The sequence below is a fragment of the Opisthocomus hoazin genome, chromosome 15, assembly GCF_030867145.1.
Source record: "Opisthocomus hoazin isolate bOpiHoa1 chromosome 15, bOpiHoa1.hap1, whole genome shotgun sequence".
Taxonomy (NCBI): domain Eukaryota; kingdom Metazoa; phylum Chordata; class Aves; order Opisthocomiformes; family Opisthocomidae; genus Opisthocomus; species Opisthocomus hoazin.
In genome coordinates this window covers 19,186,595-19,212,444 of record NC_134428.1, presented here as the reverse complement: position 1 = coordinate 19,212,444, position 25,850 = coordinate 19,186,595, and the positions used below count along the sequence as shown (strand labels likewise).

At 41.7% G+C, this 25,850-nt stretch overlaps 1 protein-coding gene across 3 annotated transcripts in view; it reads left to right on the top strand.

The window, feature by feature from the left end:
* Nucleotides 1-25,850, top strand: part of PRKAR1B (protein kinase cAMP-dependent type I regulatory subunit beta) — a 104,074-nt gene that overhangs the window by 17,693 nt on the left and 60,531 nt on the right. For all 3 annotated transcript variants that reach the window (XM_075437047.1, XM_075437046.1, XM_075437045.1), the window contains exon 4: nt 3,188-3,279. In XM_075437047.1, the coding sequence (XP_075293162.1) occupies nt 3,188-3,279 (92 nt within the window). The remainder of the gene's footprint in view (nt 1-3,187; nt 3,280-25,850) is intronic.

Sequence of the window (25,850 nt, the reverse complement as noted above, 5' to 3'; positions counted from 1 at the left end):
GTGACTAGGGCTGTTATGATTTTAATTTCCTAGGAAATGGCTGAGCTTAAATAATAAGAATTTAGGGGATGGTTTCTTGTCAGGCTACAGATGCTGCAAGGACTATAGAACTAGCAATGGGAGCGTTTGTGTCAGTGCTTTGTCTTCTACTGTCAGCAAATAAATCCCATGGTGAATGCCATGGATGTGTGTTTGTGACAGAGATTTCTAGAATACAGAAATAAAGGGAGACACTGTAAGGACAAATTATGAAACTAATTTAAAAGCATAAAAAGCAAGGCAAGGGTTGTGTTAGACTATTGCAAATAGATGGGTTTTTAGATAGTAGCCAGAAAGAACCGTTGGCTTAAATTCAGGTTTTGGATAGAAACACATCTGGGTCATAAGGCAACTTAAAGGATCCCATGAAGGGGTGAACTGTAGGATGAGTAGTGCTAAAGGCAGTGCAGTGAGTTACGTCACTGGAGAGAAAATCAAAGGAGATTGAGCTTTGTGATTTGAGCAAGCACCTGGCATGGCTCCATTCTGAGAGCACAACGGAAGATCTCTGTGGAGGGTTATTTCATGGCTTCATTCCTGAAACTAGAGAAAGCAATATTTGTCTATACATCTGACATAACAGATAGTTAACAACTAACAGAATAGGAATCTTGCTTTAAAGAGGCTTATCGGCTTGAAGAGAACATTCAGTGATTACTTGGAAGAGTGATGTAGGAAGTGGTCTTCCCGACATTTGATTTTGGTCGGATGCCTGGTTACTGTGACACCTAAAGAATCTCTCCTGTGTTTTCTGTGTCCCTGACCCAACAGACCCACTTCTGTCTCTGCCTTGTGGCTTTCCTTGCTGCAGATTTAGACTGCGAAAGGCTAGTCTATGCTATTCCATAATCAACCAGAAAGGTTGGAGTTAAATGTCATAGTGATTTGTTTATTTGGCTCATCAGCAGTAAGCTGAAACAGCTAGAGTAAGGGTTTAGGACTGCAATTCAATCAGGGGTTTGTTTGATAGGGTAAAAGCCAAGAAGAAACTGGCCAAATACTCATTTTATTTAACATCAAGGAATTTAAACTTTTAACTAAATTAGATTACGTTTTGCTGGTACAACTATGCAGTTTATATGTATACGCTCTCTCTAGACTTAATTTGAGCAGTTTAGTGACTACAGCAGTCAATATAAGTGAAGTCTGAAGCAGAGTTTAACTTTAGATCTTCACAGCACAGTATTTCCTTTGAAATACATCTAGATCAATTCTTTCTGAGACCAGGTTCTACATCAGTCTTCCCATCTGAGACATCCTCATGCTGGTTGGATGCGTAGTATCTTGCCTTTCCAGGGTGAGGCAAGGAAACTGCCTGCACATCAGCATACGTAGTAACTTAAATAAGACAGAAATACTATTTCTATCATAAGAAAATGTGAAAGTTAAATGTCCATTATCAGACCTCTTTTGTACAGTAATTAAAACAGGCAAATGGATGTTGAGCTTCAGATTGGAGTAAGGTTTATTTAACACTTGAAACTTGTGCTAGGCTTGATTCTGACCCCTTATATTGAAACTATTAATCACAGAATCACAGAATCACAGAATGTTTGGGGTTGGAAGGGACCTCTGTGGGTCATCTAGCCCAACCCTCCTGCCGAAGCAGGGTCACCTACAGTAGGTTGTAGAGGACCTTGTCCAGGCGGGTCTTGAATATCTCCAGAGAAGGAGACTCCACAACCTCCCTGGGCAGCCTGTTCCAGTGCTCCGTCACCCTCAGAGGGAAGAAATTCTTCCTCATGTTCAGACGGAACTTCCTGTGCTTCAGTTTGTGCCCATTGCCCCTTGTCCTGTCACAGGGCACTACTGAAAAGAGCTTGGCCCCATCCTCCTGACACCCACCCTTCAGATATTTATAAGCATTTATAAGGTCCCCTCGCAGCCTTCTCTTCTTCAGGCTGAACAAGCCCAGCTCCCTCAGCCTCTCCTCATAGGAGAGATGTTCCAGTCCCCTCACCATCCTTGTAGCCCTCCGCTGGACTCTCTCCAGTAGCTCCTCATCTTTCTTGAACTGGGGAGCCCAGAACTGGACAGAGTACTCTAGATAGAGGCCTCACTAGGGCAGTGTAGAGGGGAAGGAGAACCTCCCTCGACCTGCTGGCCACACTCTTCTTGATGCATCCCAGGAGACCATTGGCCTTCTTGGCAGCCAGGGCACACTGCTGGCTCATGGTTAACCTGTCATCCACCAGGACACCCAGGTCCCTCTCCGCACAGCTGCTCTCCAGCAGGTCCGCCCCAAGCCTGTACTGATGCCTGGGGTTGTTCCTCCCCATGTGCAGGACCCTGCATTTGCCTTTGTTGAACCTCATCAGGTTCCTCTCTGCCCAGCTTTCCAGCCTATCCAGGTCACGCTGAATGGCAGCACAGCCTGCTGGTGTATCTACCACTCCTCCCACTTTGGTGTCATCAGCAAACTTGCTGAGGGTATGCTCTAACTCTTCATCCAGGTCATTGATGAAGAAGTTGAACAAGGCTCGGCCCAGTACTGACCCCCGGGGGACACCACTAGTTACCGGCCTCCAACTAGACTCAGCGCCGCTGATGACAACCCTCTGAGTTCTGCCATTCAGCCAGTTCTCAATCCACCTCACCGACCACTCATCCAGCCCATACTTCCTGAGCTTCCCTAGGAGGATATTATGGGAGACTGTGTCGAAAGCCTTGCTGAAGTCTAGGTAGACAACATCTACGGCTCACCCTTCGTCTACCCAGCCAGTCATGTCATCGTAGAAAGCTATCAGATTGGTCATGTTACTAAAGTCAAAGAACATATGTTACAAGTTGTAACCTTGTTACAAATTTCTTGTGTCTCTCCTAGTCACAAAGTCTCTGACTAGCAGAAGTAGATGCTTAGCAAATACAGAGATATGGTGTCTTTACTAATAGTCTTACCAAAATGCTTACCACAATGGAAAGCCTAACTTGCGAAAGTCGTATAAAAAACTTCACCCAATATGAAAGCATGGTCCTGAATTTCAACATATATTTTGAGCAAATTCATGTACAGCAGGACTTTTGCCTTCTCTCCAATTAACAAATAAAAATGCCTCTTCATTCTCAGTAGTGGAATTTCCTGTAGATTTCAAGATCTGTGAAGAAATACAACCAGGAATGTAATTACCCTTCATTCTCTTCTCTACAGGTTATTCCAAAGGACTATAAAACTATGACTGCTCTAGCAAAGGCCATCTCCAAGAACGTGCTCTTTGCTCATCTTGATGACAATGAACGAAGGTATGAGGTGCTTTATGATTTAAAGAAATCTATAGCTTGACCTGAGGACAAGAAATTATATTAAATTTTAACTCGGGGATCAGAACTACTCTCACTGATGCATTTGAGTCATACTAGATGCATCCTCACGCATACTTACGGTGTTATGACAAAGGGTAAAATCACAAGTTAAAAAGGGCAAGAGCAGGTTAGAATGTATTCAGACATATTTAGTATTTTCAAATCAGCTGTGCCTGATGAACTTTTTTCTAGGGTACTTAAGGAATTGGCTAAAGCAATCTCAGAAGCATTTGTAGTTACTTCTGAGAACTCAGGGAAGACAGGTCAAGTGCTGGAAGAGTGGGAAAGAAAAAGCATAATGTCTATAAAGAGGTAAAAGAGAATTACAGGTAAATTATTTTGTTCTTTGAAAAACTGGAACAAATAAATTATGTGTAAGCACCTGAAGGAGACCAAGGAGTTCAGTAACTGCCAAAGTGACTTTTAAAAACTTGAAAATGTTGTTCTACGATGGAATAGCAAGTCTTGTAGCGAGGGAAGGCCCAACAGAGGCCAAACAGCTTGACTTCTAGTAACGTTTTTGACATTAATGTGTATGACGATTTCATAAACAATCAAGGGAAACATGTCTTCAGTGAAATCACTATGGAGTCTGTGCAAAACTGATCGGATACCCATACCAAATAGCAGTTATCAATGGTCCATCATTCTAATGGAAATATTTATTGAAGTATGGGAAGGGTTGATCTGCTTTTCATCGTTATTGTCATTAATGAGCTCAGTGGTGGAACAGAGTATGAGTGTTGAATTTTTAGATGACATGAGGGTGAGAAGGGCTGCTAAAATGTCGGGAGACAAGGCTAGAATTCAGAATTATGCTGACGGGTTGAAAAAATGTTCTAGTAAAAACAGGGTGGCTTGTCACTGAGCCAAATGCAGAGAAGTGTACTTAGGCAAGAACAACACCTTTGTAACTATAAAGTGGTTTTGGGTTTTGCAGATTTGGTAGTTCCTTGAAAAACTGTGTGGGGCTTATTGTGAATCATGATCTGAACATTAGTTGCTAATGTTTTGAAAATACTAACGTTTTTGTGGGGTAACTAAACAGGAGAACATGCAAGACATGTCCTGGTGTTGGAAAGATCTCAGCTGGAACAGTGTCCAGTTTTGGGCACTGCAGTTCAAGAATAAACAGTTTGAGAAGCTCAGTGAAGAGCAGTGGGAACGATCACAGATCTAGATAACATCAATTCTGAGGAAAGAATGGGGTTGGTTGGCCTGCAGAAGAAAGGCCAGGGGCAGAGGGACGCAATACTAGATTATAATTGTGTATGAGTAATGGAATATGAGGAATAAACTGCTGTGTGTGCCAAAGGGTAAAGAATAACAGACTTAAAGTGCCGTAGGAAAGAGTCAAGTCAGATACTAGGAAGAGGGCTTGGGTAGGTTGTGGAGTCTCCACCACTTCAGGCCATTAAGAACAGATTAGACTACGGTCTGCCAGGAACGAGGTGAGTAATGAAAGTCCTGCCTTGCAGCAGATGTCGTGAGATCCTTGCCAACCCTGCTTCTCTGTGCTTCTGTGGTTAGAAGGGACAAAGACTTTGTCTACACTGACGTTTTTAGTGCTGGCAGAACATCAGCAGTACAGTCCTTCAGTGGGGCTACTCACATGGTTTCAGTCAAAGCACGTTCTAAGCATGCAAATATTGATCCCTCTTGCAGGCGTTTACACAGTTTCATTAGTTTGCTATCCTAATTATTGTGATATTGCATTAGCATGCAGATTCCTGGAGTAATTAGAAGAGGATTAACTTTGCACATTTCTTCCATTTTTTTCACCCACAGCAGAGAATTCTTGTACAGAACTGCTATAAATCCTAAATACACCTTTGGCATGCTAACGTGACAGGCACTGGTAGGGTAGGTTTTAGGGATGGAAAAGGGACATTTTGGTAATATGTTACCAAAGTAGAGCGAGAGAGAAAAACTGAAGGAAAAGTGCTTTTTCTTCTGCTTGTGCTGATTGTACGTCACGGTCATGATTTCTCCTATCCGTTCCTTGTGTCCTATTTACATTTGTCAGCCAGACCATCCTGTTGTGGATACATGTGAAGAGTGAAGAGATGTGCACAGATTCCCGTGTGTGTGCTGCAGATGGGTTGTAGACTGTCTGCTTTTGTAGTCCTCAAGCTATGGCTCGACCAGGTATATACTGCCTTTGCTGTCAAAAGATTTGGAAGCTTCTTGGTTTCTGGGTTGTGCACTGGAGCGTATTCAGCTGTATACCATCTCCCTTGCTCAAAGAATGTGTCTAGGTGCCTCCTTCAAGCTGAGCACAGCAAGTTATTGCTGATACTGGGGAAAAAAAAGGAAGTCACAGAAGGATGCATGCATTCTGCTTTTGCAGACAGGATTGCAATGAACGAATAAATTGTTTTCTCTTTGCATTTTACTGAGCTCACTCTTGACATCACGCTATTGCCCTTGTCTGTTTCAGTTTGTGTTTTGGTTTGGCCTGGATAAATGCCGGGTGCCCACCAAAACCGCTCTATCACTCCACCTCCTCAGCTGGACAGGGGAGAGGAGATATGATGAAAGGCTCGAGGGTCAAGATAAGGACAGGGAAAGATCACTCACCAATTACTGTCATGGACAAAACAGACTGAACTTGGGGAGAAAAGGAAGTTTAATTCATCACCAATCAAATCAGAGTAGGATAGTGAGAAATAAAACTAAATCTTTAAACACCTTGCCCCCCACCCCTCCCTTCTTCCCGGGCTCAGCTTCACTCCCGTTTCTCCACCTTCTCCCCCCGAGTGGCGCAGCGGGATGGGGAATGGGGGTTACGGTCAGTTCATTACACGTTGTCTCTGACACTCATTCCTCCTCAGGGGGAGGACTCCTCACACTCTTCCCAGCCCCAGCGTAAGGTCACTCTCATGAGAGACAGTTCTCCACAACCTTCTCCAACGTGAGTCCTTCCCATGGGCTGCTGCTCTTCAGGAACTGCCCCAGCGTGGGTCCTTCCTATGAGGTGCAGCTCTTGATGACATGCGTGGGTCCCTTCCACGGGGTGCAGTCCTTCAGGAACAGGCTGCTCCAGCTTGGGTCCCCACGGGGTCACGAGCCCTGCCAGCAAACCTGCTCCGGCATGGGCTCCTCTCTCCAAGGGTCCGCAGGTCCTGGCGGGAGCCTGCTCCAGCACGGACTCCCCACAGGGTCACAGCTTCCTTCAGGCATCCACCTGCTCCGGTGTGGGGTCTCTTCCACAGGCTACAGGTGGATATCTACTCCACCATGGACCTCCATGAGCTGCAGGGGGACAGCCTGCCTCACCATGGTCTTCATCACGAGTTGCAAGGGAAAACTCTCTGCTCTGGCGTCTTGAGTACCTCCTCCCTCTCCTTCTTCACTGACCTTGCTGTCTGCAGAGTTGTTTCTCTCACGTCGTGTCACTCCCCTCTCTCGTCTGCCCTTTTTCTGCAGTTTTTTTCTTCCCCTTCTTAAGTATCACAGAGGCACTATGACCGTTGCTGATTGGCTTGGCCTTGGCCGGCAGCAGGTCCATCTTAGAGCCAGCTGGAAAACAGTCCACTGTTTTCTTGTGAGACTTTTTCAGGCTTTATCAGACATGAGGGAAGCTTCTCGCAGCTTCTCACAGAAGCCCCCCCTGTAGCCCCTCTCGCTACCAAAACCTTGCCATGCAAACCCACAACAATTTGTCAAGCGTGGAGAAGTCAGCAAGCTGGAGCGTACCATTTCCATCACTTCCAGTTTGCATCTGGTTGATGCAGATATATAGTTCAGTAAAGTCAGTGGTGTATGACTTCATATGGGTTCTGTCCTCTTGGAATGGTGGAAAGCTAGGTGAGGATATTTCATTTTCTGTGCTGCAGTGATGGTGTTGGTGTTTATTTTACTCAGTGCTTTCTACTCTGAAGACAGTATCATTGTTTTGTTTCATTTTGTGGTTGACCATTTGCCGAGATGCAGGAGGTGTTCAGGTGGCGGAAGGATGGACTAGCAGGGCTTAATTCCTTATTTACAATGGACTACTCTTACATTTTTCCTTCTCCTCTGAAAAGATATTTATACTAATCTGCTCTGTGGCTGTGCAGTCCACATGACTTGTGTTGCACTTGCTGCTTGGCAGCTGTGAAGGTCCTTCTGTCTAACATAAACCCTTATTTATAAAGGCAATGTGTAGCATCTATGTCAAATATTCCATATGAATGATTAATTGCATGAGAAGGCATGCTGAAGTTAAGGTAAACAAGTATCTTTTTGCACTGGTGTCTGAAATAGTTTTGTTCAAGTCTTATTTTAGATACCATCTTTTCATCGGCCATGCTTAAAAAAGGGTTGCCATCTCTCTCATGCACACACGCACGCACATACATACACACAGTGTCTGGTGTAAAATTGTACTGGAAAGTGCAGTAAAAGGGAAACTGTAACTACAGCAGTACTAAAAGCAGCAGAGCTAGTTGTCAGCAACTTTTGCCAACATTTTCATTTCAAGAGTTGCTAGTATTGTAAAGAACCGTGCAGCTCTGCAAAGTGATGTGGCAGTCCGCTGTTTTCTCGTGAGACTTTTTCACTGACTTCAATAAGATCTTGATTAAACTCTGCAGTAGGGTTCTGGTTCTCTCAAAGCCAGTGGCAAAATGCCCACTATCTGAAGTGGAAATGTGTTTCTAACTTTTAGAGAGCTGTTGTTCTCAATTGCAAAATCAGGAATGTGTGGCTTTTTAATTGTGTTTCCACACATGTGCACTTGATGTATGTCTTCTGTGCATCCTCCTTTGCCCAGGGCTGGTCTGTTACATGCATACTGGCCACAAAACCTCCAGTTTACATGGATGTATCACATATTCATTATCCAAAATTTTTTTGAATTGATGAGAAACTAACAGTAAAAAGTTAAAGCAACATGAGGGCTTCACAAAATTAATTTCTTAGTGTGTTTTAATAGGTACAGTTTGATTTTGATTTTTCATTAACATATCACACATCTAACCAAAGTACTGGACTATATTAAAAATTTCTGTGAAATAGGCACAGGCAGGGTAAGTATTTATGAGCTGTGGGGAAAAGAGGGCTGATAAGGGGGTGATGGGCTTAATTATGGATTAAACAGCTTAGTAAGTTGCAGAGGGTACATGGATGTGTGTCACTGGGCCTACCTTTGCGCTCGTCCTTGTTTCATGCCTTGTTATTAGCCCCAACTCAGTTATAGTCTTCTCAGAGTAGCCTCATGTCATGTGCGTTGATGGGATTTGCTTCTGTGGTTGGGATGTGTGGTAAAGCCCTTTCTCTTTGTTCAAGCTTGATGTATCTACTTTGTAGTTAGGATGTATTTAATGCCTGGGTGATTGGGCATGGATTTTGATAGCACTGTTATGTCATACTGCAGGTCCCTAGGCACATGTGCTCTAACTTCTCTCTCCTCCTTTCCCCCACCTCATATGATGACATATTGTCTGGTTTATGTTCACATGGGGGTTTTCCTCTTCGCTCTATGTTTATTCTGTGCTCCACTTCCTTCATGACTCCACTCAAAAATTCTTGGAAGAGACTGCTCAAAGGGTTTTATTAGATTGGCAGTGGAGTTTGTTAGTCAAGCTCAGATGTGAGGGCAGCAAGATGTTTTGGAAAAGCATAGTTCATACCGGTGTGCAAACATCATGCAGAAGCTGGGGAGATGGCCACCAAGGGGACAGTTTTCCCAGGCAGACAGCACTCTGAAGACCTGCTCGTTATAATCACTGCAAGATCAGCAGCTCTGTGCCTATGTGGTCCTGACTTGGTGCTCACCGAGACCTCACATATGCATGCGCAGTCCTTCAAAACAGCTGCTTGTGTGACAGCTTTGAAAGAGCACCTTGCAGCATAGGACAACGTCAGATGCAGAAGACAGCGCTGTGCAGGCTGTGCGCCAAGAAAAACTGGGAATTGCTCTGCAGTCTGTTCAAGGATGAACAGCCTGGAGACAAAACATCAGTGGAGCTGGACCTACAGCCAGGTAAGAGCCATTCACCCTCTCTTGCATTATACGGGGCATTATATGGGGACAATCTTTTTAGTAGAGACAACAGTGACAGGACGAGGGTTAATGGTTTTAAACTAAAGCAGGGTAGATTTAGGCTAGATATAAGGAAGAAATTCTGTACAATGAGGGTTGTGAAACACTGGAACGGGTTGCCCAGAGAGGTAGTGGAGGCCCCATCCCTGGAAACATTCAAGACCAGGTTGGACAGGGCTCTGAGCAACCTGATCTAGTTAGCGGTGTCCCTGCTCGCTGCAGGGGGGTTGGACTAGATGACCTCTAGGGGTCCCTTCTGACCCAGAACTTTCTATGATTCTATGATTCTAAGAGAAATGGCAATGTTAACTGTGAGGGATTTTTGCATTATAGACATAAATTTACTTTATATAGATGATGTTCTTTACAGCAGTTTTTCTGTAACATCATTTGACGGCAGAAGCCATCTTGTGTTATACTTAATAACATTCAGGCGTTGTCTTAGGTTGCCTGTGCTATAGGTTCTGATGGATGAGTAAGGGGAAGAAGTTCCTCGCTGATCTTATAGCTTCTGTTTCCAACGTGATCTCATGGTTCAGGTCTCTTCTGAAGGCTGTTAAGAGTTTGCATAAACTTTGCCCCTTCTTATGGTCTGTGACACCTGAGAGTTTTGCATACGGGAGAAATCATCAAGGCCGGGTGCGTTGTACTGGTGCCCTCTCTGCTGCACTGGTTTTGTTCAGTCAGCAAGCAGTGAATGATTTCTATCTATGCAAAGACAGAATTACACCCACAACTTGGCAGCACTTACTTTCCTCTCCCACTCTTGGATATTCAGCAGATTAACATCCTTTAAGGCTTCCTAGTTGTGAAGTGGTGTATAAAGTCAAAATTGGTGACAAGGGGCTAGTCTGATTGTCCTAATCTCTTCTTACCTGGCAGTGTAGCTCCTAAGAATTTTTATCGGTTCAGCATGAAATGCTGGGATACAAGTACACCCACTTGGCTTTGCCGTGATGTTGAGTAGTAAAGGGGGGTAAAAAAAAAGGAAGAGATTGTTTGTTTTCCTTCTGTGGATAAAAGTAAAAGATATTTTTTCATCATTTCATTGACAGGGTGTTCTGTCTCTACTGGATGGGGGCAGCCGCTGAGAGGGGGGCAGTGAGAAGGTTCAGAGGTGACCTGCTGTGGGAATGGAAGTTGGACCCAAAGCTGATGATTGTCAAAGAGGAGAAGGAAATATAACTGAAGCATAACCAGTGTGTGAGAGAGCAGGACTGAGAGCAGCAGGAGTGTCAGTCCTCATTCCAGGATGTCACCAGTGCCTGTCTGCTCTGCTGTGAGTCATGAGCCATGTCTGTCAGTTCCTGTTCAGAAGGTCAGTAGCCTTCTGACCACATAAAGAAGTGGAATGGTTAAACGTTCACCATGTCTGTATGTAAATGCTGTGTAAAATTTATATGTAAAAGCTATGTAAAACTTGTCCATCAAGGAGTGAAGAGAATAGGTAAATATTTAACATGCACTTCCAGACTCCACTTCTGGCATTTTAGCTAATAACGTAATTTTTACAAGCATTTATTCTTTATTACTAATGTACTGGCAGCTGTAATGCCTGCAACAGCTTTCAGAATACGTTTATGTATTTTATTATTTGGATTAGTAAAAAATTGGTTTGTTTGAACAGTGTACTGGTGTGAAACTGCTTTGGAAATAAGAGTTAGGAAATTATATTTAATGCTTTTAGTAAAATATTAAGCTCTTATAAAGGTGCAAAAAAAACCATCGACAAATGAGCTAAACAGTAGATGAAACTACTGTATTTGTTACAGCAACACACAGTGTTATGTTTACTGTGTGTTGCCTGCGTGGCAAAGGTATGAGGATAAAGGGCATTTTTTGTTTTCTATGCTTGTCGGGGACAAGATGTAAAGATAAAAATTGGCACTTGTGCTGGGCATGCAAGCCAACCAAGAATGTTCTTCAAGCAAAAATTCTTACCCTTTTCCCAGCATGCTCCCAAACACTGTGGAGAGCACATGCTACTGTGATACTGTAGATAAATTTGGAGGCGAGTTGTTGTAGCTACTGTCACCTTGCTGTTAGCATTTCAGAAAAATGTTCTACCATGTTCTTAGAAGTGTGTTTTAAGTAACCCATGTTCTGCAACTCTGGCAGTTTTGTAAGCCATGACTGGTGGCAAAGTGGGGTCCTATAGGGACTTACTGGGCCTAAACATACACTTTTTGAAAGACATTAGTGTCCAAATTAAGACTTCCTCAGCATCGAGACACAATAACTTTCTTAAAATGTATGAAGGGCTGCCACTGAGGGGAATTGAGTAATCATGTATCTGTGTCCCCTGAAGACGAAACATCAGAATTAGGCTTAAATTGTACAAGATGGATGTAAACTAGACATGTGGTAATAATTTCTAGTGGTAAGGTTACTTAAATAGATTGTAAAATGTATAATCATGAAGAACAGATTAGGCAAATCCCTTTGAACATAATTTAGTTTGTCCTCTGTTTGGATGGGAGAAGTCTCTTAGCTCTATTTTTGTAATTCTTGGATCCTCAGTAGTGGGAAACTAGTGTATTCTTTCTTTATACATTTTTCTTTTCTCTTTTTTTATCTATTTGAAGGGTTATTGTTATTTCGCACATCTTCTGTTTTCTCAGCTAGATGAGTCTAATTCTCCCCATCTTCCTTTGCAGACTAGGTTCCTCAGACCACTGATCATTTTTGTTGTTCTCAACTTTCTCCAGCTGGTCCACCTGCCTCTTGTTTCTTTAAATTTTTCACAGCAACAGGATATTGTTGACTCCTACTTAGCGTGTCATCACTGGAATCATTGGATCCTTTCCTGCAGAAATGCTACCTTGGCAGTGAAATCTACACCACATATTTATGCCGTTGGTTATTCCTACTCAAATATACTTAGCTATTGTGTCTTTATTGAAAATGTATCTATTTTGTCAGACCATTTCTTCAATTTGTAATCATTTTACATCCTAATGTTGTTTTACGAAGTGCTTGCAGGTCCTTTACAGCTAGGTATTGTCTTCAAATTCAGAAAACACACTTTATATCCAGGTCAGTAATGACTTGGGTACTTTTTTCAGTACAGACATAATCTAAGGTGAGAAAAGTGATTTTCCGTATCTTAACAGATGAATTTTAGTTGTTGTCCTGTTGACCTCATATTAAAATATTCTTGAAACTTCTGGTGATTAGTGAATTTCAAGGACACCATTACTGCTATAAGCTTTATTCACTTTGGCATAATACCATATTTTATTAAAGCACTGGCTTCAGGCCAGCTGGAAAGCCTCATATATGTGGAAGAAACCTAAGACGGCACCATTCAGGAGCAAGATATTTTAGAAACAGGATGCCACAGCTATGACATATTCATTACACATCCTGTATTTTCCTTGCATTTGTAACTTAACTCTGTTAAAAAACAAACACAGTTCCAGCTTCTGCCTGTGCTTTGTATATGCCTACAGTGTGCAGAACAGGGCAAGAAAAATTCCATTCCTGTGATACTGTGTTAGTGTTTCTGTATCTCCAGGAGTCCACACTGTGCTAAAACCACATGGATGTTAAGGGGGAAGATTTACTCTGCCTGTTGTAGGCGTCTAAGCTGGTGCTCAAAACGCCTCACTTCGAAGCCTCAGGGTATGATTTCACCATTGATTGAAGTCAAATTCTGAGCTGGTACCAAAGGAGGAAGTAACACAGTGAGTGCTCAACCTTGGCTGCGTGTTCTGATTGCTCTCATGACCGTGGTTAGCCAGATAAGCTCTCCGAGAAGGGATCCTCCCCCAGAGGGTTAGTTTTCAGTCAGGTCAGATCATTCTTCCCACCCTCTACCAGGCTGCAGAAATATTTTGGCTAGCCGACGGGAGGAGAGGGCAGGGCAGGACCTCCCCTTTTGGCAGCAGCAGGGGCCAAAATCAAATGAAGTGATGGCAAAACTGCACCTTAATTTCCCTTACTAGTCATTGGACAAAGTCAAAGGATGGGAAGAGATGGTGTGAATATCTCTATAATGAGTTATTGTTCCTTGCTGAGAATGCTCAAAATGTAGAGCTGAGCCACTCGGAAGATGAGAGATGAAAAGCAAGAATAAGAAATGAGAGAGAAATTTCACAGTGAGGCATTGCAGAGTGGAGGGCGGAGGGCTTTGTTGAGTCAATAATATGAGTTCCTTTGGTTATATTAGGATTTTTTGTGACCAGAGAGTTGGATGGGTTTCTTCCTCCTCACTTTAGGGAGTAGCAACAGAGAGAGGAGGAAGTCAGCATCATCCCAATGCACTTTGTGCAGGGTGCACAGCGGGGCGGGCTGCATCCCGTGAAGGTCTGTAGAGGTGTGAATGTCCCACCTGTGCTGGAACTCCAGGGGATGGTCAGCAGCCCGTGGTAACTTGGGGACAGAGGAGACATGGTATACAAGTCGCATGTACACGTAACAGGTTTGGTACTGGAGAGATTGGTGCAAAACCTCTCTGTGTGGGAGATTTTTTTATCATCATCAGGTGTATTAGATGATTAGCCTGTCCTTTGAATTCTACTTGTAAACAACCAAGAAGAGGAAACGCATCTCTCAAATCAACCAGGGCATGCTAAACAAAGCTTTCCCTCTTTGGATAACACCAAGGTATTTTCTAGGTAAACTGCCTGGCAATTCAGCTTTTCTGTGTGCCTTTTGTGCCTTGTTTATGGCCTTGATTCAGCATAGTGTTTAAAAGTGCATGTTCAACTATGAGTTGTTCCTTTGACTTGCTATGGATGTCAAAGGAACTATTCATGTGTTTAAATGGAAGCACATTCGGTCCTGCTGAATTAGAGCTTGCCAATGAGGAATACTACTTAAACCAGAGAAAGTTACGGATTTTGGAGACAACAGTCATCTGGCAGCAGAGATGGAAATGAAACCAGGTAGAATTGCCCAGCCGTTTGGAAAATAAATGATCCAATTCTCCATTCAAGGATTAGCCATGAATTTAACGCTGACTTTATTTTCCAGTGCATCCATCTCATTTACCCAAGAATTATTGTCTTTAATTACCATTGTGTTGCCTGCAGGCAGCAGTCTTTAAATTAGTTATGCAAAGTTCTGCTCTCAGCAGTCATCAGGAGATTGTATCTGCTTTAGTATCAATCCTTTTACAACAGCCTGACAGCGTACAGACTTTGTACTAGGGATGTACTTTTTGTGATGTCAATATTTGGCATGGTAGATAGGTTATTCTCTTAAACATAACTAGAAGCACACACATTTGGTATTTGTGGATATTTTTATCATGAGAAACAAATACTGTCAGTTCATAGCTTTTTAGAGGTTGTGATTCACCCTTAGTGTTTTGTTAGACGGTTTATATTCTTCAGCACGAATACTAGCGGCGCCATTCCTAATGGTAGTTATTTTTAATTCTGCATAAAGTAGTGGTTTACATATGGACAGTATGTCACCCATTCTGAAAAACAGAGTTAAAGCAGAGACGTAATTTACAGAAATCCTTTTTAGATCTAGAAAAAATAGTCTGAGACAAATGGTATTCAAACATGCTCGTGAAAAAAATCTGGACTCTAAACTTATCTCTCTATATATAAAATAGAAAAATTAAGACTACTGACGAATTTTGCAGGTCTTGTAAAATTTTTCTACCACTGCAGTATGCATGACTGTGCCTTTGTGTGCTTCTTTACACAACAGTTAGCTGGCAGTGGTTCTGAAAATGCATTACTCAATGCTAAGACTTTCCAGAATTAGACACAAAGGTTGAATAAAAGAACATCCACTCTTCTCAGCAAGTCTTTGTCTTCTGCATCAGAGCAGCTGGAAGCAGTAATTTGTCTTTGTGCATGGACGAACAAGGGGTTATTTCAACTAAAACTCTGTAAAAATGATGCTTCCTTCCCCCCCCCCACCCCGAGAAGGGTTGTAGGTAGCCTGTCAACAGCTGCTCCTACTCTAATAAGTCTTCGTTAGGTGACGGATTCTGCAACTTTGCACGGCTTTGAAAGCCTACGTGTCTTCAAGTGGGAGTATTACTGGTACCGGTACTGGAGGATCAACTGTATGATTAAGTTGCTTAGTTATGCATTTAGCAGAGGATGTTCAAAGAGCTTACAGGAACTAGATATTCATGTTGATTGATATATAGTGGGAAGTGAACATTTAACTCCTGTTCTCTTGAAAATCCCCATTTTATGTTCTGAATGGTTAGGCCTGTCTGTTTCCATTATGAGATGACATTTGCTTAGTAACGCTGCGCTTGGAAAGACAGAAAGAAACCAACCTTCCAACAAAAAATAATCTGTAATACTATGAGGTTTAGTGGTGGTTTTTTTCCTTATAGAGAGGATTCAGCTCAAGAACCAAATGAAATTTCTCTGTCATTCCAGTGCACTTAATGGAAAAGCCAAGTGTAAGTTATTTGACTGTTAGGCTGCTAACTGTTTTAATGAAAAAAAATCTGACAAACCCAAACAATGATCTGGTTCTTGTTTTACAAGTTCCTTACTAAAGATTTTGACCTGAAGTACATTGCATCTTGTGTGGTAACAGCTGGTCTGTCATTGTCTTCGGAAAAAAGTAACAGTTGCTAAGATTTCAAGAAACAAAGAAAGATGGTCTTTGAATCAACTGGAACAGCTGTAAGAGACGGACACACCATGCACTGTCAGCTGCTAAATTCAGATATTCAGACTGGCTGAAACAGGAGACTTTAACTCTTTGGCACCATCAGGTTCCTTTTCTCTCTGTTTTTCTTTTAAAAAAAGCCAGAAAAATACATTGGGTTTTCAATTTGCTTTTTGGTTTCAGAAATTTTAACACCCCCCCCCCCCCCAAACTTATCACTTTCTTTGTAGGGATTTTATTTTTTATATTTATTCAACTTCTGATTTATAAGCACTATCGAGACATGCTTGTTGACAGATGGAATTTGCATTAGAAAAGTATAACATGCTCCTCTGTGTGGTGCATTAAATAGAAAAAATAGTAGTGATTATCCAGAAAACAGTGTCAGATGCTATTTTGAGGTGCTCAGAATCTTCCCATTTCTGTATGTGGAGAGTGTATTTAGTTTAACGAAGCAGAATGAAGGTGAATTTATAATGTCTAGAAGGGAAAGGTAAGTGATAGCAATGGTCTCTTTAACAGACAGAGGCATCTGAGATACAAAGCTGGTGGGTGAAGTTGGGCACATTCAGACTGGAAAAGTTTAGTTTTTTCTTTTTAGAGTAATCAGGGAACTGATCCATAGTTTAAATTAGCTTTAGATGTGGCACATTTTCCATTGCTTGAAACCTTCCGATCAAGCTTGGCTCTCTGCTATTGCTAGTTCTTGCAGCACTTTCTGAAGTGCTCCAGAATATTGTGGGGGTTTTTTTTCAAAGATGGCAAAATGTGATGACATGAAAATTTATTTCACTTAATGAAGAGTCAGCAACCATCTTTTGTGAACAAAATGCTTGTATGACTTTGGTACGCCTGAAAGCCAAGTTGTTACAACTTGGAGCCTGGCTGATTTTTGGATGCCTGAAATAGGCACATATTTGGACTCTTGCTAAACTATTGTTTTAGTTCAATTACGAAGGATGGGATCTTATTCAGGAGCCCCTGAGATTTTGAAGTGTGTGTTAGATGGTATCAGGAAAGCTGTAGTTGCCTTAACATCTATTAATCAGTTCACTCTCAGTGCTGCACAGCCTGGCTGATCTTACTACTGATGGAGAAGGCGAAGCACCCAGCGAGTGGTTCTCTGAGCCCTCTGCTTTGCTTCGTGAAGAGTGCTGCTGATCCGAAGATGAGACTGGTGTCTCAGGACTGAACACTGTTTTCTTGCCCAAAGAGCCATGCTGGCTCAAGCTTGCTCCTCAGTGATTTACTGCAGTATTTCCAAGCGGTGCATAGTCATGGCTTCTTATAAAAACTCCTTTACTGATCATGTATAACCTACTTTCTTGTGCCCTGTACTCCTAGGTCCTGATCCTCCACTGTCTGAGTAACTAAAAGATTGACAATTATTATCACTGTCTGCAGAATCAAGTTTAGTTTATTCTGTTCGTGGATATGATTATGTGAAAAAAAAGTAGATTTATATCATGACCTTAGAGGATTTGAAAGTTCTTTGCTCATGTGAATGAATGTCCTAGAGTAAAGGCTGACATAAATTGAATGATTTTCCAGATGTGGTAACTGAGGTAAGCAGGTAAGCACAATCTAGAGCTTTAATTCTCATTAATAAGAAAGCACTTTACTGTCCTGATAGTGTATTTTATATTCACAGTTACTACAAGGTCCACGTAAAGGCTAGACCTCCTGACACCCCGCTCTCCGTTTTCAATGAAAGACCAAGTTTGCTGTCATTAAGCCAAATTCCAGCTCAGGTTTCCACATCTTTGTATTTTTCATCTGTCTTGACAGTCTGTGAGATCTATTTGTCGTGAAAAGTCAGGGAGAAACAAGAGAAACAAACCAACAAATTTACATATTTTCTGAATTTCATTTTATCTTTTTTTATTTGAATAGATCTTTGAAAAGATTTGTAAAAAGACTTTGCTGCTACCTTTGAAATGCTTGCTCTTCTTTTCCCTAACAGAGGCACGTCACTAGCTTATGAGGTGAATGGGAATTACTTTTCAGTATGCAGAAACAGACTTTGGCCTTTTGACATCCTAATAATTCCCAGAACAGCCAACTGAAACTTCACCATGATAGACTGGATTTGCTATGTTAAAATATTGTAGCGGTGCCCTGATTTCAAGTTCTGACAGTTTCATCACTGCAGTTGACCCGTATTCCCCGTACAGCTCCTTTCTGCAAAACACTTACAACATCCATGCAGATTTTCCTTTGCTTTTAGAAACTTGGTTTAAAATACTGATAAGCTGTGTTTTGTCAAAGTTTAATTTCTGTTCTTTAATGGTATGTTGCGTGTCATGTTTCCTCTCTTATTTGTGAAATCCCGTGCTTTGACTAGAACTTATTTCCAAGAATATGAAATTATTGTTCTATTATTAGAGCACAGGGTTTGATCCCTTGACAGGTTGACAAGAGCTTTGCAGCACTTTGTGAGAACAGCCCTTCCTAATCAAAACTGTCCTCGGCAATGTCAGTCAGTTTTCCCTGGTACTAAAATATAGCTGAAATAAAGCTGCTCGATTGCTTGGGCAATGTCTTGTGGCATCTGGGGCTTAATGCTCTGCTTTTCACACTCACCCCACCCTCTGATACTGAGAGTCATCTGCAGAGTAGGAGCTAGCAACACATGCCTTTTTTATGTCTGGTCCCTTACAAACATGTCCTGATTGAGTTCTTCATAGATTCCAACATCTATCAAGTTTTCTTGGCTGTCACATGCCGTGTTAATATAAGCTCATGGTCATAGAATCATAGAATGGTTTGGGTTGGAAGGGACCTTATAGATTATCCAGTTCCAGCCCCCCTGCCAAGGCCAGGGAGACCTTCCAACAGACCTGGGTGTTCAAAGCCCCATCCAACCTGGCCTTGAACACTGCCAGGGAGGTGGCAGTCACAGCTTCTCTGGGAAACCTGTGCCAGTGTTTCACCACCCTCAGAGGAAAGAATTTCTTTCTTGTATCTAGTCTAATTCTACCCTCTAGACATCTGACATCTAGGTCATCTGACTGCTGGCATTGTTTGGTGATAAGTAAGTTTAGATTAGAAAGACAGTAAACCTACTAATTTGGAGCACCTTGGGATCTTCCTTATGTTGCGGGTTTTTTTTTCACTGGCTTCTGAGTGTTTTCATTTACTGTGCTCTTTGGCTTTGGGGCTTCCTTCCTCTTCTGGTTTGGGTTTTTAGCCAAATTCACCACTTGAGATCTGATCTTCAGTTTAATATGCTCAGTGTAGGCTCTTTTTAATTACCCAGGCTATATATCATGTCAGAAAATTTAGGTTCCTTTTGCAGCAACTTCCTATGAAAAGAATTGCCTGACGAATACAGTTATTATGAATGTGAACGATGTGCATTTAGAACAGTTTCATTTTCAAAGGATGCTTTCATGGAAAACAAGGTTAAATTGTGTGGAACAATGGAGATTCTGCAAACAGCTCTAATGGGTAGTTCCTTTCTTCCTTCCAATGCTTCGTCTTAGAAATGAGATTAGAGCATAAGAGAGGAGGAAAAGAAAATACAGAGTTGTATTGTTCTTAAAGGCCCCTTGTGAAATGATGGACAATTCATGTGAAGGTTACATAGAGCTTATTTCTGCTAAACTTCTCCACATTTCTTGTTTATTGGATGTATTTGTTTTGCTGTTCCGGCCTAGAGCGGCAGTGACACCCTCTGGCAATGGCAGGGGAGCTCCGTTGCCATCCAGGAGCAATGTCAGGGGAGAGGCCTTGGCCTGCCCTGTGCTTCCTTCGCTCTCCAAGCGCCTTTGGCTCCAGACTGAAAATCACAGACGTGAAGTTAATTAATATTGTACATGAATGGGGTGGCTAATTGATGCAAATTAAAGCACCGTGTAATAAATAGTGTTGGGCAGCTTTTTTTTTTTTTTTTTGGTGAGCAGCTTGAAAAGTCTCCCTTTGTACTTGAATTCATTTGTTTACATCAACTCTAAAGCACGCTGTTCTCTTCTGGAGTGCCGCCTCTGAGCAAAGCTGTACAGATGCTCTGGCTGCTGTGTGGCTCCCACCAGAACGGAGATGGCTCTCTGATCCGTTCTACCTGGGAAATAAAAAAGGGTTTTTAAAGATGGAAAAGCTACTGTGAGTTGTCTGCCTACTGTTAATTTTGTATTTTGCATTGGTAATGCTTTTATTTGTGTTGTTTTACACTATGGGTCACGAAATGCAAACTTCTTGCAGCTGAAATTTTTTCCAGGCGCTGCGACGAGAAAAACCGGTAAGCTGTTGAGGCAGTTGGAACAGCAAAGTGGGGCGACTGAGGCTTGGAGAAAGGCATTAGGATGTTGAAGCCCTATCAAAATCAAGGTGTTGGAGAATACTTCACATTCTAGATCTATGTCTCATTTTGATAAGCAACTTTGTGCGTGTCTACGGGGCAAGCTTGTAGTACAGCACTGCCTAAACAATCAAGTGAGGGCAAAGCAACTGCCTGGCTGTGGCAGTGTAAGGGTCCGTGCCAGGTACCTCACCTGGCTCTCAGCAGCTGGAGTTAGCCCAGAGACAGAGGTTTGTTCTGCTGGACTCCTTCCAGCACTTGAGCAAAGCTGAACACTGTGTTGTTAGAGAAACCTCAGTGCATAAATGGGGAATGGTGGTTCTGAGATAAAAACCTGAGCAGGACCTGTACTCTGTCCCGCAAGGACTTCTGTTGATCTGCTTGGAATGAACCCTCCCCGGTCCCATAGCAGGGACCAAGGTGTCCTGAACTGATGCAGGGGACTTTTAGAGGGGCCACAGAGACTTCTCAGCCTCATGGAGAGATGTGAAGGTCTGGCTCAGGTTCTGAAATCAGCCGTCATAGTATTTGCCACCTGGGGTCACTGTGTTCAAGGTTATTAAAAAGGAGAAGTATAAAGTAACAAAGAAAATACCAGCAGTAAAAATGTACTTCCAAACCCTAACCCCTGGAGGCTAAAATTGAGATTGCCGTAAGATTTTTGTTGTGTGTGAAAAAATGAAGTCCTATATTTCAGTATGTAAACAGAAGTCTGCTTTGACACAGCAGAGATTTGTATAAAAGCAAGATATGAAAAAAAGCTTCATGTCTTGTAGACCTTTTCTTACTGCATTTTGTTTTAGCTTTTCTACCTGTTGCTTCATACAGTGTATTACTAGTGACTTTAAAGATCTTTGTAATAGTGTATTTTTGTGGTTGAGAAATCTTCAGTGGTCTTGATGCTGATCTTGTTTTACACTGGAATTACTGCACATATCTCAGTGGCTTTTCATGTTACTTAACATGGGAGATTATAGGTGAGTTACATGTATTTTGAATCTGTACCCATGTTACAGAATTTCTTAAGTGTGCTATTATTTAAACTTTTGTCTGAGCTAACCCCACGTGATGTATTATGTACCTGCAGTACTTCTTAAAAGCACTTTAGCTGAATTTTCAAGCTGGCTAGGCTTAAAGTTGTCAAAATACATATTTATGTTAAAGCTCCTCAGAACGCTATGTGGATATAAATCTTGCTGTAGAGGTGCTGCATCGTGCAAGAGAAAAGGCTGGTTGTGTGCAGGGAAAAGAGCAGCTCCAGATGGTGCAAATGCTCCTTCAAACCCCGTGTATTGTCCGCGTGGCATCAGTGGTGTGTGTGCTGCTTGGAAGCTGGACGAGCCCTGTGCTCATTGAGAGCTGTCTCGAACAGCAGCTGCAAAACTGCTGCCTGGTAGCCTGAAGGAGAATGTCAAAGCTAAAGCAGTAAGGCACAGCAACTCTTTTCCCACTCTCTTCTGTCCACAAATCCTCCTGTAAAGACCTATGGGTACCCAGAAGACGTATTTCCACTGCTGTACCTGGTCGCTGGGTGGCCTCCATTAGAGCTGAAGAAGATAACGTACAACTGTGGAGTGCATCTTGGTTTTTTTTTTCCTCAGCTAAATATTGCTGAAACTTCTATGGGGCTATGCAAGACATTTAATGAAATTCAGTCTGTTTAGTATGGAAAATTGGTAAATGGATATTTATGACCCTTTTTTATCATATCTAATTAGAAATTATGTGTGTAATTTACTTGATGCTTTTGTTGACATATCTGTGCATTCAATTAGATAAGAAGTACTTCAGTTACAGGTATAGTTGAAGGACAACAGGGTGATGGAAACAGTATTGCTCATAGTAGTGTTTCTTCTGTAGCTCCTTGCAAATGGAAATCATCCGTTCTTTGCAATACTGAAGGGTTATATAGTCAGAATTGCCTTACTCCTGTACCTTTTTGAAATGAACTTTGCATCACTGGCACCACCTCTAAATAAAACCATTTAGCAGCCTGGATAATTGCATGATCTTTTTTAAAGCATTCAGTCTTATTATAATCGGTATTCTTTGGAGTAATTCATTACTTACATCATCATGAGTTTAGAATCAGAACATTATGTTTTCATCTCTTATACTGAGCTAGCTCCTCATACAGGGCATTATGCTGCTGTACACATGATTAGTACTATATGAAGAATATAAATTAACATGTTAGTTTTGATGGGTGTGTTGATGAGGTTGGAAGGGCATCATTAATATGCTCAATAGTGCAAAATAATACTTCTGATTTTAGCTTCCTTTGCTTTTCCTTTCAACTAGTTAAGCTAAAAATATGGCACAGCTGCTTCCCCTTTACACGTGTGAAAATGTGTGGAATGTGAAGTAAGAGAGAGAATTGCAGCCCTTTGGATGAGAAAACACGACGTTCAGTGCTGAGACACCAGTCTCATCATCTGGTCACGAGAGCGGGGCAAAACGGAGGGCTCGGTGGTACCACTCGTTGGTGTAGGGACCAGGAGATTTGGTCCTCCTGGCGCAGCAAAGCAGCATGACTGCAGCAGTATGCAGCAGGGTGGGCTTTGGTACTGGTTGATGATGTACAAGATCAATGGCTAACTCCTCTTGGAGTTACTAACTGCACTTTTTCCTTTTCTGTGGCCAAAGTTTCAAGCACTGTTGAACTTGAGCAGTCCCTTGAAAGCATATCGTCTAGTCCCCAGTTAACTGCTGCTAGAAGATTAAGGCAGGAGTGGAAGATCCTTATGGATGTAAATCAATTCTTATTACTGACATCTAAATGTGTTAAGTCTCAGGAGAAAGGAGGATCCAACTGTAAGATCTGATCTGTAGCTTGATAGAAAGTCTGTGTAGGAGACCAGTAGGAACAATGAATGGCAGTGAAAAACAAATGATGGAAAGCTTTATGAAGTATATTGGTATTACTAATAGTTGACTCTTAAAAGGTGCTCTTTGCCTGTTATGCTTTGGTCTTTTTATTAAGAAGGGTAAGGAACCATTATCTGTGTGGAACACTTTTTAGATATCCTTTGCTGTTGTGGTTGATGAATAAAATTACAAAAAGAGTATCTGATACTGGAAGTGGATCTAAGCAAACAAGCTCTTACAATCTGGAGGAGCTCAGTGGACGTCAGTGGGAGCTACTACAAGCAGGAGGATTAATTGGTATTAAATTGACAGCAAAAGAACATTAAGTAAAGGAGCTGTGTACTGGGAGCAAAACAACTGAAAATATTGGTAGGAGAGAATGAAAATGTGCTCTTAGCTCTTTTGTAAAACTAAGTCAATCAGAAAGTCAGTAATTAGTTTTTACAAATTCTGGGGGCAGTGTAAACTTGGCTGCCTTTCACAGTTGCTGGAAGTCTCACGTAAAATAGAGTATATTTCTAATGTGATTGAATTAATGTTTTCTTGTTATTGGAGTCTGCTTTTTCCTTTCCTTATTTTTGTTGACTTTATATGCAGGAATAGAATATTGTATCAGTGCAACATTGCATAGATTGCAAGTATATGACTTTAAACCCAGTATATTTTCCTGACTGTCATTTTTAAAATTTTGTTGGGTTTTTTTTTTTCTTCGTATTCTTAGTGTTTTCTAGTTCTTTGCTCCCCGATTCAGTCTCTTTCTAGTAGGGCGACCCAGCTTTCCTGTCACAGAGTGTGAAAAATCAGCATAATTAGAAGTCATGTATTAAAGCAACTTGATAACAGTTTGCTTTTCTAAAATGCAAATGAGATATGAGAGAAGACTTACTATGTTTGCTATGTATGTTGCTTGGCACAGTCCATCTATTGCACTTGGAGATTTGGTGACAGGTAGGATATTGCAGTTATTTTTGTTGAAAACTCAGGGTTTAACTCACAAGACGTCTTTAGTTCCTGACTTACATTATTGGTTATAATTTCTGGTCAGCTTGGATTCGCTTCCTGTCTCTGTTCCCTTGGTATTCACAGTGACGCTACTCTGCCTTTCTCTCTTAAATCCATCGGTTTTACATTTTGGTAATTTTCTATTTTTCTTCTCCCGGCCCTTGGCGTGCTGCCTGACTTGTCTCTTCCACTTTGCAATTTCTGATTTATTTGTGGCATCTGTTCAATTTAAAAAAAAAAAAAAATTCTAGCCCATGAGTCTTGAAAGGCAATATAAATTCCATTTTCATCAACATTTGTCAATTAAAATCTGCTATTACCAAGCCTGTTTATAGCTAACTTGATTATTCCAAATTTATGTTGATAATACCTTATACCATTCATTCCATACGTATAACACTTTCATATGGCAGATGAGGAGAGATGTTTCTGTGAGACTATACACACGTACAAGTACAAACATAAAATCCATTAACTACACCCCAGTGTCACACTCACTGTGTGCACACTCACACTCATACACATGTGCATGTAAGTTGCTTTGAAAGATGAGCTTCTGTATAAATATCTGATAAGATATAAAACTGGAACCTGAAATTTGTACTGATCTTTTGAGTTTTGGTTCAAGGCCAGATTCTGGAAAATGGTTTGAGTTCCAATTCAGGAAAAAATTCCTTGAATATGTTTTTCTGGCAATATTTTTGAGAACAGCTGATCTTTTCACATTTTTTCCATTTGAATTAAATATCTTAAGAGAGTAACCAAGATGCCACTGAAATACTGCTGTTTGCTGCTCATTGAAGGAAACATGCAACCCATATACATGGTGCCATAATTCTGGCATTTTCCTCCGGTGTAGCTCAGAGCTCTAGATGGCAGATAATGACATTAAGGAGAGCAAGTTGGAGTTAATTGCAAAGCATTGCTTATTAGATTTGAGAAAGATATAATCACAGGGCATTCTAATTTCTTAAGACACTGATTCGTATAACAGCTACAGAGAAAAAACTGGCAGTGAACATGTTTCTAGGGAGTTTGCAGGACTGCTGGTTTATGCATTTTCTTTTACAGCCTACACAGTTGGAGATAATTCAGAATCTTACTGTTTAAGAGTAAGCCAAGTATCTAAAATCTTGTGACCATATTTAGGGATGGATGAAACGTTTTGGTTAAAATAGCTCACACTCCCCTACACATACCCATATTTCTGTCCGGTCTTCAGACCAATGAAAGGAAGAAACAGGGAGACCTCCGAGATTTCCTCTGCCTTTCTTTTAACTCATCAACTGGGTGTTAGTGATCGTGAGATTGCTTATTCCTGTACCCAAATACCTGCCTTCCCTCTTGACCTAGTTGAACCAGCCAGTGCCCTTAGCAGTTACTCTGTTCATCCACAACTCCATCATCCCATTAGCTGAAGCTGGAGAAGCTCTTTGTGGCATGCAGCACTGGTTTGTTCTGCACCTCATTCAGCACGATGCTGGCCTGTGCCGAGTAGGGTTGTCTCCTGGCAGGGGTGGAAGAATAGGGGGAAAATTCAGAAGCTGTGGGAATGATAGCATTATTTGGGGCTTACAGCTTTTTTCTTGCTGACCAGCTGGTACTGACCTTTCCCAATTGCTGTCATTCCCTGTCCATCCAGCATGTTTGTCTGGATAAAGGCTGTCTGCATCTCTGCTGGGAATGTGCAAAATATGGAGAGGGCTGGTGCAGTTT